The sequence below is a fragment of the Saccopteryx leptura genome, chromosome 3, assembly GCF_036850995.1.
Source record: "Saccopteryx leptura isolate mSacLep1 chromosome 3, mSacLep1_pri_phased_curated, whole genome shotgun sequence".
NCBI lineage: Eukaryota > Metazoa > Chordata > Mammalia > Chiroptera > Emballonuridae > Saccopteryx > Saccopteryx leptura.
Window position 1 is genome coordinate 143,708,718 of NC_089505.1, and position 15,221 is coordinate 143,723,938.

Below are 15,221 nucleotides of genomic sequence, written 5' to 3' on the forward strand. Positions count from 1 at the left end.
TAAAAATAATTATAACTATAAAAATGTATTAATTTGTTTTATTTAAATATTGCTTTTGTAATCAGAAAATTACTTTAGTCTAAACACATGTTTTGCTAACCTTTATTTATTCTAAGACTGTTTTATACAAGTGAAGAAATGCATTAATTAAATATATAATCATCAGCATTTAACTGCTACTTAGTTTTTTTACTCTAATTTTTATTTTCCAAAATATTCTTTAGATTTCTAAGTTCAAGGAGAGGTTTCTTTTTGTTTTTGTTTTTTGTATCTAAGTTTTATAATGTACAATTGTATTTATTAAGCTGATCTTTAATATTTCTTGGTCCTTTTCATCTCTTTTTAAAAATCTTTATTAGAAAATTATGCTGAACTATAACAATAAAGCTTCCTTTTATGACTCCAAAACCACACCAGGCAGTGCCTAACTCTGTATGGAATAGATACTTTTCTGTTCCACTAGTAACTGGAGGTTCTCTTTAGTCCTGACCTACATATTTAATCATTATACAGAGATTCTTGAGTTATATATAAATGTAAAGGCTTCACATCAAATATTCAAACAAGTAATTTCAAGGTTTATTTTTTATTTTCCCTATCAACTATGGTTTGTAAATGCATAAAGTAAAAACTACAATACTAAAAAAATGTGGATATCTGCATTAATCTCATGGAAATCTCTTTTCTAAAAGAATTTTAATTATTGCAAATGCATATGTGTATTTTAGGCTCAATTATTAGAATTATAATATAGCAAACACATTAAGTTATATATGAATATACATACATGTAATAAGTGCCAGTGTCCAAGTATTACCAAATCATTGTTTAAATTATAATAGTAAGAACATAAAACTTTATTCAAAATAATTAGAAGAAAAGGCAACTTGGAACAATAAGAATTCAAATAATGAAATATTTTGAAAAATTTTAATTCTTAAAAACATGGAAAAATACATTTCTCATTTATTATTTAGTTATTAAGAATAAAACAAAAAAGGCCAGTCACTATACAAAAACATTTTCTTGCTGCTATTGAAATGTTGCTTTAAAAAAGAGTATTTCAAAAGAGTATTTAAAAAAGACAATTGTATTATCTTTTTGTTCCACACTGAATTTATTATATATTCACAGCTCAAATATTTAAGATGTAGTGTTTGTGGAATTATTCTGATAAGATATGTACCCTGACTTTTAGAAAAGCATTTGATTAAGCTCTTCACATTCCATTCTTGCTTATTATGTTCATTTAGATGTATTTGTCCATTTATAAGTACAATTAATTAAAGTTTTTTAAATTTTCTTTTTTTTTTTTAAGGAGCCCGCTACATGAAAAAAAAATGCAAGTCAAAGTGGTCACAACCTAGAAGTCTTCAGAGACAGGAATAACTAGCAAGTAGATACTATATTATTTTACTATGCTTAAATATATAGAATTCAATAGTTTTCTAAGAATTTTACTCTATAATGACCAAATAGTGTTGTAACTTTAAATTTATACTTAGTAGTATTTGTGTTAACTATATTATATCACCAAAATAAAAAGAAAAAATAGTAACTATGGATTCAGGAAACTTAATTTTGTGTCAATATTAATTAAATTATTTTGGTCATAAGGATAAGTTTAAATATTGTATCCTCTTCCAGGTCTTAGTTCTAGAGCCCTATGTCAACAATGCATTTCTTTATAAAAAGAGTAAGACTCTCTTTATGACTCATAACATATTTAGCCATCATATCAATATATTAATTCCTCTCACAAACATGATTAGATTTTAATCATGTTTTTAAGACTGGATTAAATTACATTCACTTTTAAAGGTTTCAATTCAAAAATTAAAGGTGATAGCTGATGAAATCCAGACAAAAGCAGAGCTTTCCATTTTTCCGTACTTACTGACATTTTGAAGAAATGAAATCATGCAATGTTTAGACAAGTAGATTGAAAAAAAAGGACTTTAGAATGTGGGAAGAGTGAATAAGATTATTTAAATGGCAAGATACATCTTTGAAATACATCATTGTTCCACATTAAAGTGATTGGAGTTGATTCTTTCTACTCAAATATATCTCAAAGATTGTAATAGAATCAAAAATGTTCAAGCTGAAAAGAGTTTTGAAAGTATTCACATCAAATCTTTTGTGGGTGTAAATTAAGGGACTAAGTTTATAAATAGAAACTTATTTTACATGTTAAAATTATGTTTATATATACATGCACACTTATGCATATGCACAAATATATAATACATAGTATGCATATATTTTTAAAATAAAACTTAATAGAGTTAGTTCTTAATTTAACTGGCATTTTTCAGTGATAATGATTAGAGTATATTTACAGAGAAAAATATATTTAAACTGATGGCAGTATCTGAAATCAAAATATTTTAGAAGTTGTACATATTTTTTATTTAAGATCCTATAGAGAGCAGCCTGACAACTGTCAGGTAGGGGTGTTGGGTGAGCGAGGTGAAGGAATAGAGCAAAAAAGGACAAAAAAAAACCCTTCACAGACCTGGACAACAGTGTACAGATGGCTGGGGATGGCAGTGGGGTGGAGGAGGAGTATATGGTGTGATAAAAAGTGATGGATAAAGACTTCACTAGGGAAGGGATGAACGTACAATATGGTGACAGATTTGTTTTAGAATCAGGCATCTGAAACCTGTATAGTTATGTTAACCAGTGTCACTCCAATAAAATTTTAAAAAGTATAATCCTATAGTAGTAGAAATTTCTGTAATTATAAAACCGTTTAAAATTGTGTTTCAATTGCTTAACAGTACAGATTCCTCAAGAATTTTGTAAGGCAAGCCTGACCAGGCAGTGGTGCAGTGGATAGAGCATTGGCCTGGGATGCTGAGGACCCAGGTTCAAAATTCCAAGGTCACCAGCTTGAGCATGGGCTCATCCTGCTTGAGTATAGGCTCACCAGTTTCAGTGCTGGGTTGCAGGCTTGAGCGTAGGATCAAAGACATGACCCCATGGTTGCTGACTTGAACCCAAGGTCACGGGCTTAGCTGGAGCTCCCTTGTCAAGGCACATATGAGAAAGCAATCAATGAACAACTAAGGTGCCAGAACTATGAATTGATGCTTCTCATCTCTCTCTCTTCCTGTTTGTCTGTCCCTGTCTGTCCTTCTCTCTGTCTCAGAAAAAAAAATAATTATATAAGCTAACAGAAGTACTTCCCTTTCAATCTTCTTTTATGGCTTTATAAATTATAAGTCATGGATAACAAATACCTCACATATAAACTCATTAAATATTTATAACATTGGAATCATATATGTTGATAAGAAGAATACTAAGTAATGATTAAACAGAGATGAAAACATCATCTTAATGTAAATTATTAGCCCTTAATTTATGTGGTTCGTAAACTTAGACTAATACTATGAGGCAGTAAAAAGCGAAGTACTTTCAAAATTTGAAAACTTTTAAAAGAGTTCACTTAGGCTATCATTTTAATAAAGGAGAGAAAATTATAAAAATGTGTTTAGCAATATGTTAGTAATAGTAAATATCAATTTAAGCTCAGAAGAAAATGAAGAGATCATAATGTAAAAGATTTTGAAGAACTCAAGAGTAGAATTAGAAAAGAAAAAAGAAGAAGAATCTTCTGGTAGACTATTGGGGAAGTCTGGTGGTGAAAGAGCAGGAAATCGATGCTTTCAGTAATCCAGGTAGAAAACTTTCAGTCAAGCTAAAGTGGTGGCTGTAGAGGTACAGAGGTAGGACTTTGATTTGAAAAAAATACCTCTTTCAGTGTATTCTGCAGAAATGGTAATTCCATTCTTTGAGATCTGGAACATTAAAAGAAGGACAGTTAACTTTCAGCAGAGATTAAAATGCTAACTTTAGTCTGGACAGTAAAATTCAGATGCCTCTAACATAGCAAAATGGGGATCTCATAAGAAGGGTAGAAAGTCAGACCTGAAGCTCTAGAACTAGAAGACATATGAGCTTAATATATCTGAATAGAGATAGTGATTGAGGCTGACAGAATTTCATCAGGCAGAAACCATGTGGCAAAGTCAAAATAAAAGGGATACCCAGCATTTTTGTTTTGTTTAAAAAGAAAAAAAAATCGAAGCAGAAAGATTCATAGATATTAACTGTGTTGAACGCTACTGAAAAGCCTGGGAGAACGATGACTGAGAGAGCAACAACATTTGGACATCACAATTAGTCAGGCATTGGGAACCCTAATGAAGATAATCTAACTCTGGCAGGCCACAAGCATTTACAAATCTATTTCAATATGGGGGCTGTATTTTTCCCCTTATCTCCTTTCTCTTATATCAATTCCAATAGAATTATATTGTTCAGATTTATCTTGGGGTAATTTTATATTTTTTAAAACTGAGCTTTACTTATTCTCAGAATATCTTTCAGTTGTAATTATCCTAAAATATTCCATAATTTGAATAACTAATTTAATTTAATGTACTTTGGTTAAGGATATCTTTATTACTGGGTAATCTTATCAAATATATATGCCCTATTATTATTCCACTTACAGTAGTTTTCTTACAGTAGGTTGACAGATAATCTGTTTGCCTCTGTGTTGGGAAAAATCCAGCCCTTCTCTGATGTTTCACCTTTTCTCTCACACTACTACCACACTCAAAATACTTCAGACAACAGGTATGTGGGATTTTCCCCCACAAAAAGCAATTTTCTGTGACATGTCTGGCAGTCCTACAATATAACTCAGTTATGAATAACACTATCTATTTGAAGATAGCATCAGATCTCATAGGCTAAGCCATCAGTCCCACAAGACTGTGCCTACCCACACATCCTTCAAATGGCAATTGAAAGTAGTAGGTTCCCAGGTTACCCACAACTTCTGTCCAACTTGGCTATAAATTGCTCCCGTGATCTCCTCCTTTTGGATTCTGTTATTTGCTGGAACAGTTGATAGAACTTGAGGAAACTCTTACTTACATTATCCATTTATTAAAAGACATGATGATACAGATGAATAGCCAGATGAAGAGATATATAGGGTGATGTCTGGGAGGGCTTTGAGCACAGGAGCTGCTCTTCCCTTAGAGTTGGAGTGTGCTAGCCTCCTAGAATGTGGACACACTGACCACCTGGAAGCTTCTCTGAATCCTGTATTATTGAGATGTTATGAAGGCTTACTAATGTAGGCATGGTCAATTTCCAGCCCTTCTTCTTTCCCTGGAGAATGGGAGATGGGGCTGAAAATTCTAAGCTTCTAATCATGGCTTGGTCTTTCAGGTGACCAGGCCCTATCCATTTGCCATGCAGGAGTTCACCTTGAGTAACCCCATTAGAACAAAAGACACTCTTAACACCCAGGAAACTCTAAGAGATTAAGGAACCCTGTATCAGGAGCTGACATCAAAGACCAAATAGAACAAAAGAGTCTGCTAATGCCCTTATCACTTAAGAATTTACAAGAGTTTCAGAAGACCTGTCAAGAATTGGGGCAAGAGATCTATCATCTATCTATCATCTATCTATCTATCTATCTATCTATCTATCTATCTATCTATCTATCATCTATCTATCTATCATCATCTATCTATCATCTATCTAGTATTATTTCACAGCCTTACAAATAATTTCAAGCAGTACTTGGCATATAGTAAGTAATTATAAGATATTTTTAAAGGAATGAATGAGTGAATGATTCTCTCCCTTTGGGTTTTCTGTGTCATGAAGCCTCAAAATACTGTGAATAACTCACAGCAGAGATCAGCTGTACTTTCGACATTCCTCAGTTCTCCAGTTTTACTTCAGGCTCATGGTTGATCCGACTATATGGGGAAATAGAAGATATAGAAATCAGTGAGGAGGCTATTTCTCTCTTGAGATAAGAAGTTCCAGAGGCCTGTACTTGTGAATGGCAGAAAGACTCACAAAAATTGCAAAATTGTGTGGTTACTGAATTTTCGTGAATGAAATCGTTTCAAAATGCTATGGGGACTTGCTGTTTTAAAACAAATACTCCTCAACTGTTATTAAAAATAATAGGTTTCCTTAAAAAACAAAAAACAAAACTAAGCCCATATCACTTCCAAGTGCCCCAGTGCATATGCTACTGAGAATACATCAGTAATTATGTTTGCTAGACAATCAGAAAAAAATTTTTTAAATAATATAATATGTTACATGAAGAATAACCTAAAATTGATGACCAATTTGTACAGGTTATAGGTGGCATCTATATGGACAAAAATTCAGAGTCCAAAGAATGAAATCAATGACACAATTTTTAGGTCCTATATTGCTAATACGCAACTTTGATGTCTAATGATCATAAATATTAAGAAAGGAAAGAAAGTCATTGAAGGCTGGATAAGCCACACAGAAGCAATGATATGAGAAGGAAGCTAGAGATAAGCAGGGAAAGTGACACAAACAGTAGTTCACTCTCAGGCCCATGATGGGCAGAAAGAGACTAATACCAACTGCACACCATGGCTCCTGGCCAGATGTGCTTTGGGTATGCCTGCATGAGCCTGCAACCTGGATTTTATACCCTTCAGGGGTCTCAAACTCGCGGCCCACGGGCCGCATGCGGCCCGCCCACGAAGTTTGATTAGTCTGCGGGCTGCACAAAATTGGTGGGCGGGCCACGAGTTTGAGACCCCTGCAGATGTTCTGGTGCCAGATGAATGATTTTCCAGGGCTGATGTCTTCGTCTGACTTAATTCCTAAAACTCCTATGCTGAACAAAGAGCTCAGTTCCTTCCCACCTGTAGTCTGGTTGAGCGCTTTCTAGGTGGAATTTAGAAACTGTGTTTAGTTGTTTAAATCATAGCTGGAACCATAACCTGGAGAAGAAATTAAGGGCAGATGGGTGGGAAATTGACACTTATTGAGTAACTTTCATGTAGTCCAAGTACATTTATACACACATTTTCTCACTTGGCCCTCATGATATCTCTATAAGAGACATGAGAAACAGCTCCAGAGAAGCTCACTGAATGACTTTTCCACAATTACCACAGTTAGTTACTAAAGGGAAAATCAATATTACAATCTATTTGTATGACCCACAGGATCATTCTCTTTCTACTACTGTATTGCCAGGAGGAAAGAGTTTGCATGACAGACATTAGAGAGAACATCATAAAATTTTATGACCATTATGAACCTATAGAGTAATAGCTTCATGAATAGAGGTGGAACAACTCCTTAAAGCAACAAGAATGGAACAGTGACAATAGCAGTCAATATTGATGCTTTGACTGTGACACCTCTTGCTGTAAAGGGTGGATTGGTAGGGCTCATAGTGGCAGGTAAGGAAAACTGCTCTCAGGAGCAGTCAGGGAATATCCAGGGAACAATGCCAAGTAGGCTTTTGTAACAAGACAGGTATTTGAACTAATATGTAGATTCAGGAGGTTTTACCATGAAGATGAGAGATAAAGCTAAGGGTAAAAATGAGATTTCCCCCCCAAAATTACAAAGCAAGGTCAGAAGAGAACCAGAAGCTAAATGTGAGTTGATAAAAAAACAACTACAAAAAGAATTTTTAGAAAGGTAAGAAGAGGATGAGGGTGAAGTGAGTTCATAGAAGCAAAAGAGGAAAGGATGTTAAGGAAAACAATTGCTAAACAGAGTTACATAAAGGCTGAAAGAAACCTAAGAGTTTGTGGAATCTGGTGGTTAAGATATTTGTAGGCGGCCTGTGGGAGAATTCTTAACAGTGTAGATTAAGGAATTGAGTGTGTCTTAGGTTGGGTTACTTGGAAACAAGCTCTGCGATAAAGATTGTTGTGTTGTTATTATTGGGTTCCTTGGACACAGGCTCTGAGATAAAGATAGGATTATTGGGAGTGCTCGGTAAAGAAAAAAATTAAACTATGGTGAGGATGCAACAGAGGACCTGATACTGATAGCAACGGAGCTGGAAAAGCCTTGCATAATTATACCAAAGTGAAGCAAGGTGACAGGGCTTTTAAACCCACAACAACCAGTCATTGGAGGAGTACCATCTAGGCAAGATAATTTCCATCAGTAAAAGGCAGTGCCCAGAGAGAGAGCCACGAGCAGGCAACATTCCAGCAGCTGAAAAAATGAATGGTTTCTTTCTACAAGGGATTTGGGTAGGAGAGTACCTCCCAGCCTCCCAGCAGAGAGTCGAGACTGTGAGCTAGGCTCCTATTTTAAATACTTTGCTATAAGGGGTTTTATTATTGCAGTCACTGATCTTCTTTTCCAAATTTTTCCCCAACACCATCTTCTTGCTAGCTTACGCCTTTACTGACAGATTTCCTTTAGAGAAAGATGTATCATTGACTTATACACCTCCAATTAAATAATTTTCTTTTCCTTTACTTTTTTTTTATTAATTGTTCTTATAACCTACCTTGTACTGTATGGACAGATGTAAGCCTGAGTAAATTCCTATAGCTACTCCCAATAATGTCTGTTATTTGAAAAATAACTATTGTTTACAGAATTGCTTTTCTTAGATCAATTACCATGAGAAGAGAGGCTTTTCATAAGAGCTCTAAGTTAAGGAATTTAGAAATTTCAAGCCAAGACTTGACATCTCACTGCAACGAAGAATCTGGTTTTACATATTTCATATGGGCCTTTACATTTCATTAGATGATGCTAAATAAGCAGTACAATTATAAATATGAAATCTTACCATAATCACATGCTTATGAATATAGAAAAAGGTTATATATTAGTTTATAGCAGCTCTGAGTGTGGGGACAGTACAAAAATAATTCCAAGGAGATTTGAGTCAACATGCACTTATATCATCATGTCAACCACATTTATCACCATGCATCCCAGTGGTCCCCTAAGTGCTTAATGCAGTATCAATTACCTCTAACAATCACCTGGGATGTGTAAATACTGGCACTTTTACTACTTTTTATTTTTTTAGAATACATAGGACCATGTATTTCTTTCTCTTCTTAAATTTTCAATAGGATAATTTAATATTTGAGATGTTTTGGCATTTTTTTTGAAACTGTGACGTTTCAATATATTAAATTCCCCTTTAACCAAAAACAACCCTCTCCCAACAAAAACAAAACAAACAACAACAAAAAAAAACCCCACAGAAACATGTACAGTTTTATAGAGTTCTAACTAGAGACTGTTGGAAAAAAGCAGATTTGTTCTAGCTTTGAAAATACCATATAAACACACAAAAAAATCAGTCCCATCTGTCAAATTGTCTGGAGAATGCCTTTAACAAAGAATGAAACTACATAAAAGGCCATAAAATATGCAGCAAGGGAGAGAAGGATTAAGCCATCCTGCAGTTCATTGGCTTCACCTACTGTGCAGGGCTCTCCTTGTGAACAAGATGGATTGGGTGGCTGTTACTACATCAAAATCTCTGCCACTGTGGAGAGGAAGAGAATCGGAAAGAGGACACTGGATTTCAGAGTCCAGCTCCTTCCATGATTAGCCAAGGAAATGTGAAAACTCATAACATTTTCTTTCATTTTAAAGGGAACAGATCACCTTTATCTACTAGGGAAAAATCCCACAATTTCTAATTGTAATTAAGAATTTGCAACTTCATTAATATTATTACTGATTTGGCAAGTTGGAGAAGTGAATTTTAACTTACAGTTTTGCAACTGTGCCCGAGGAAAAGAAACAAATTGCCAAAGGGTATGTTTAGATGCTAGATATTGACATCTATATAAATTTATTACCGTTTTACCAAAGTGTAGAAGTGGCACAAGAAAATAAGATTTATTTGGAGGATGCTAATACAAAACTAAATTGCACCTAATTTAACCTCCTGAAATAAGAGGTAAGATAAAGCTTTTATACACCCTTTGCCAAGGTAGATTTTTGCTTGGATTGTAATTTTGAAAGGCATTCACTTTTCTGTCAAATAACAAATTGGAAAACCATTATGTGGAACAAACTGTTCATTGCTAAACTTGCTGAAAGTGGTCTCCATCTGTGAATGTTAGCAAATCTATCCAAGGATTTTCTATTGATGCATTTTGAGAACAAGATAATAACATCAGATTTTCTGAACGGTTTATAAGCGCTTATGAAGTAGAAGTGACACTATTAAATGATCTTGCTTATTAGTAACAAGAAGTTATTTGTCAGGGCAGTTTCAGGTGAAATGTAAAAATGTCCTCTATAGCTCCCTAAATATTGTCACTTTATAGAAAAAAATGACATTTTTATTGCTAGTTAATTTTTTTATTAATTGCTTTTACAGAGAGAGTGATAGGAAGGGAGAGAGAGAAGCATTCATTTGTTCTTCCACTTAGTTATGCTTTCATTAATTGTTTCCCATATATGCCTTGATTGGGAATCAAACTCGTAACCCTAACGTTTCCAGATGATGCTCTTACAAACTGAGCTAACTGGCTAGGGCCAATAGTTAATTTATTTAAAAACACTTTGACCTGTGGTGGCGCAGTGGGATAAAGCGTCGACCTGGAACACTGAGGTTGCTGGTTCGAAACCCTGGGCTTGCCTGGTCAAGGCACATATGGGAGTTGATGCTTCCTGCTCCTCCCCTTTCTCTCTCTCTCTCCCTCCCCTCTCTCTAAAAAAAAATCAATAAATAAAATATAAAAAAATTTTTTTTTAAATAAAATAAATAAATAAATAAATAAAAACACTAGACAGTATCCTACTTGATTTCCTTTATACAAAGAATGGAACTATTCTTTATTTAATGCCTAGAATATATAAAAAAAATAGAAAAACAATCTCTCAAAAATATATTATAATTTGCAAAAATAATTCCAATTTAATAGTAATAATAATTAGCTGATTTTAGAAATACTGACTTTCTTATGAAATGTCTGGAACATAAATTCAATAAAAAGAGTTTTGTCTTTTTTTAAAAAAAGAAGAAACATTTAACACCATGGCAGATAAACTGATTTTTAAATGGTTTTCTAATGTTTTTAAAAATTAGACATTGTTGTATAATCTAGTGAAAAAATAGGAAACATTCATAGTTAATTGTCCAAAAGAAGATGAATACAATTATGACTAAAATATGTAATCACTGGGAAATTCCAGAAGTCCTAATCAAGAAAAAAGAAGTACACCTAAAAGCTTAGAAGTAATGAATCTAAATATCCTGTCCAAACTTAAACTGCAAAATAGTAGTTATTTTAAAGTTCTATATGTTAATATTCTATTGTGAGTGAATGAAATAAAGATTATTTCATATTGACAGATAATAATTGGCCTGACCTGTGGTGGCGCAGTGGATAAAGCATCGACCTGGAAATGCTGAGGTCGCCGGTTCGAAACCCTGGGCTTGCCTGGTCAAGGCACATATGGGAGTTGATGCTTCCTGCTCCTCCCCCTTTCTCTCTCACTTGGTCTTTCTCTCCTCTCTCTCTCTGTCTCTCTCCCTCTCTCTCTCCTTTCTAAAATAAAAATAAAAAAAATAAAAAATAAAAAAAACTCAGCCCTCTCCCCATCATTGCCAAGTGATTACCCTGCCTCGGGGTAGTCGTGATGTCCATGGCAGAGTTGGCACAGGACAGATAATAATTTAGAAAAAATAGATTTAAATAAATATAAAAATGGAGCCCCCATTGAAGAAGATATAAATAATTTCTTCAAAGTTAAATTATGCTTAAGATGTACTTGCCTATTTAGACTCTAAATTTTGGCAAAATGAAAGAATAGTTGGCTCTATCTTTTTTTTTTTTTTTTAAGCGAGAGGAGGGGAAATAGGGAGTCAAACTACCACATGTGCCTTGACTGGGATCCACCCAGCAATCCCCAAACCCTGCCTGGGGCCAATGCTCAAATAAATAGAGCTATCCTTAGTGCCTTAGGCCAATGCTCAGACCAACTGAACCTTTGGCTACAAGAGAGAAAGAAAGAGAGAAGGGGAGGGGGAGAGTGGAGAAGCAGATGGTCACTTCTCCTGTGTGCCCTGACCAGGAATCTAATCCATAACTTCCACACTCTGGGTCAATGCTCTACCACTGAGACAACTGGCCAGGGCTATCTCCTTTTTATAAACAAAAATAATTAATTTTTTAAATAAAAAATTAGGTGTGAATAAAGATTGGGATATAGCCAACATGCTATTTTGAACATATGCATTCATCAAAATATACTCCTATAGAGTAAACCACTTTAACACTTTAGATATAAACCATCTTTATGGTTAATAGGGTCTTGATATATTCCTAAGAAAGTGGGAGTTAGTCAATGGCTCAGGAATTGATCCAGATGTTCTGTACCAGCTAGATGTGAAAAAAGTATCTAATTCCTAGGGGAGGTGCTAGTATAGGAAAAGATCTTGATGGATTTGGGAAGAAAAAGAAAACAAGAAAAAATACATCAAATATGTATATTCTTATTTAAGACATGGAAAATTGAAAGAATCATAAAAAGGAGTACCAGTATATCCTATTTATAGATGAGGACACTTTTAGAAAAAGTGATTTGACTCAAATCATGTGGCTACTTAAATGGCAGAACAGGGACTAGAATTCAGGTCTTATGACTCTTAATTCAAAACCTTTTAATAGAATTCTGTCAAGCTTCCTGATGATACTTGATGTTCCCTGTTAGACATGCAATTAAGCTTATAATTGGTCCTTGTTCCGCTTCTCTGTGAACATGCCTTTCTGCAGATCCTGTGAGAGGGCACATTATTCAAGAACAGAGAAGAGAGTGTGAAAATTAAGTCAGTGAAGTAATATTAACTTGTCTAGTAAACAAGGATAGTAACATGATTTCATTATTTGTTATTTTCTGCTCATGTTCCCTTATTTGCATTAACTGAGTGCCTCATTTATTTATCTTAGGTACAAGGGCATCCAAATTTGTTTTTTAATTTTATTTATAAATAACGATGAAAAAATGCTGTAAATGGACACCTTCTCCATCAATTCTTACAAACTTTCCTGAATTTTAGCATTAAATGTCATCACCAACTTTTCTTTTTTATCAGAATATTTTTTGCTAGCACTAAAAACCTCTTCCACTAATTTCTCAATCCTGCACCTGTTTTTAGACAAAGAAATGCTGTCTTTGCTAAAACTGTAATTTTTTTCAAAGGCATTTAGCTTTACTCTATTAGATTATGCATCTATTCAAGCAGAAGTTTCCCCATCTCTGAAATCATCCATTCTGCTTTTTTAACATTTTAATTGCCCTGATCTACCCAGCAACTTCAGCTAGGTTTAGTGTCTTCTGTTTCTGTTTTTAGGTGGTCATAAATAGGAGTTTGAGTTGTTGATCTGGTACACTTATTTGTATTAAGGTCCATTACAAAAGTTGGAGCTTCATATAAAGTGGTATAATAGCCCTGGCTGCATAGTTCAGAGCACTGTCCCAATACAGCAAATTTGCAGGTTCAATCCCAGATTAGGGCACATATAAGAGTCACCCAATGAATGCATAAAAAATGGAACAACAAATTGATCTCTCTCTCTCTCGCTTTTCCCATCTCTTTCCATCTCTAAAATGAATAACTAAAAACAAATTTGTTTAATGGCATAAATAGAAGGGTAATAAGATTGGGAGGGTCACATATATTTATAAAGAATTCAGGTTCCTGCATAATTGTATTTTGTTTTATATTAATTTTTAATCTTATTACTAAACCCGAACAATCATTGTAAAAAAATTATAAAATACATATAATCAAAATAAATAACATTTAAATCATCAATAAACCATCAGAGATAACTCCTATTAAGCTTCATGTGCATTTATCTAAACACACACACATGCATACACACTCACATGAAAAAAATAATTCTGAATGTGTAATATGTTAAGATTTTTAATCTTAGCAATATATGATAAATATTTTCTCTCATTAAATATAATCAGTTTTGAATTAAAAATAGGTATCTATAAATCTTGCATTTAATTATCTCTGAATAAATGAGATCTATATGAACCAGTTTAAGTAGAGTAATATAAGCAATATAAACATCTTATCATTATTCATCTACACCACTTTTAAAAGTAGCATAGTATTTTATTTTCAGTAAATTATTTATTTAACTAGTCCTCTATGGTGAAATTTTAAGTTATTCTAAATGTGCTTTTATAAGCAATCATATACTTTATACACATTCAATTCTGAGTAGATTATTAAGGGTGGAATTACTGTTCAAGTAAAATTTCTGAATACATTTTGAACTCTTCTTGTTTATTTACCTCCTATTCTCATTCTCCTAAAATCATTGATAGATTTTTTTGTAATTTAGTTTTGGTGCTAAGAACAAAATGGCTGAATAAATTATCTAAAAGTTGTGTGGATAAACAGCATCTTTAATCAATGGCAATATGCAAAAAACATCATAAAAACAATAAATTTTTTCTAAATTTTTAGAAATGTCTAAATCTATAAGAAATTAAAAATAGGAAATGGAGTACTCATAACATTTTCCTAAATTCTTCAATTGACAACATTGAGCTACCTTGGCTTTATCTCTCTATCCGTAAGTTACAGACATTATGATAATTCACCTTTCATTATTTCTCTCTATAGCTCTTAAAATAAGTACTGTCCCTCTGTAACTGTACCACCATTATCAGGCCCAAGAATATTTACAATTATTTCACAATATCATTTACTATATTAAAATTTCTCTAATTGTTTCCCACATGCCATTTACGGCTGTTTTATTTTGAATTCAATCAATCTTTATGTATCGTAGTCATTATATCCCCTTAGTCTCACATCAGAAGTACAGTATCATATTAGAAGACATATAATGTCAGTTTGTTCCACAATTGATGATATTAAATTTGACCACTTAGTTGAGGAGATGCCAAATCCCTCCATTGTACATTCTTCCTTTGTAAATGATTAATAATGTGTGACTTTTGAAACTGAGTATTCTAACTCTAGAAAAATTTTACCCAATAGTTTTAGCATCTATTGATAATTCTTGGCTGAATTACCATTAAGAAGTATAAAATGGGCATATTTTTTCATTGTTTTATATTGTATTAGTTTTCTTTGAAGGAGTTTCCCTTTTGATCTCTCTCTCTCTCTCTCTCTCTCTCTCTCTGTCTCATTATTATGAACTCATTTATTTTTAATTTAAAACTTTAAATTTAATAAAAGCAATAGAAATTTAATTTTAAGTCAAGCTCATTTTTGCTGGTAAAAATGCTCAGAATTTGGTGCTTTGGAAAATATATGTATTTAGTAACATTAAGATTGATTCATTTTTTTAATAATGATTTTGCTGCTTTTCTGCAGATATGCATGACATATTGAA

General features: G+C 33.3%; 1 protein-coding gene across 3 annotated transcripts in view; it reads left to right on the forward strand.

The window, feature by feature from the left end:
• The window catches only part of LRRC7 (leucine rich repeat containing 7), a 595,608-nt gene that overhangs the window by 164,445 nt on the left and 415,942 nt on the right, over positions 1 to 15,221 (forward strand). For 2 of the 3 annotated variants that reach the window (XM_066376550.1, XM_066376552.1), the window contains exon 1: positions 1,326 to 1,396. The exons of the other annotated variant lie outside the window; for it this stretch is intronic. In XM_066376550.1, coding sequence (XP_066232647.1) covers position 1,396 — 1 coding nt within the window. In that variant the 5' untranslated portion in view covers positions 1,326 to 1,395. Of the gene's footprint in view, positions 1 to 1,325; positions 1,397 to 15,221 lie in introns of those variants that run through there. 3 annotated transcript variants of the gene reach the window in all.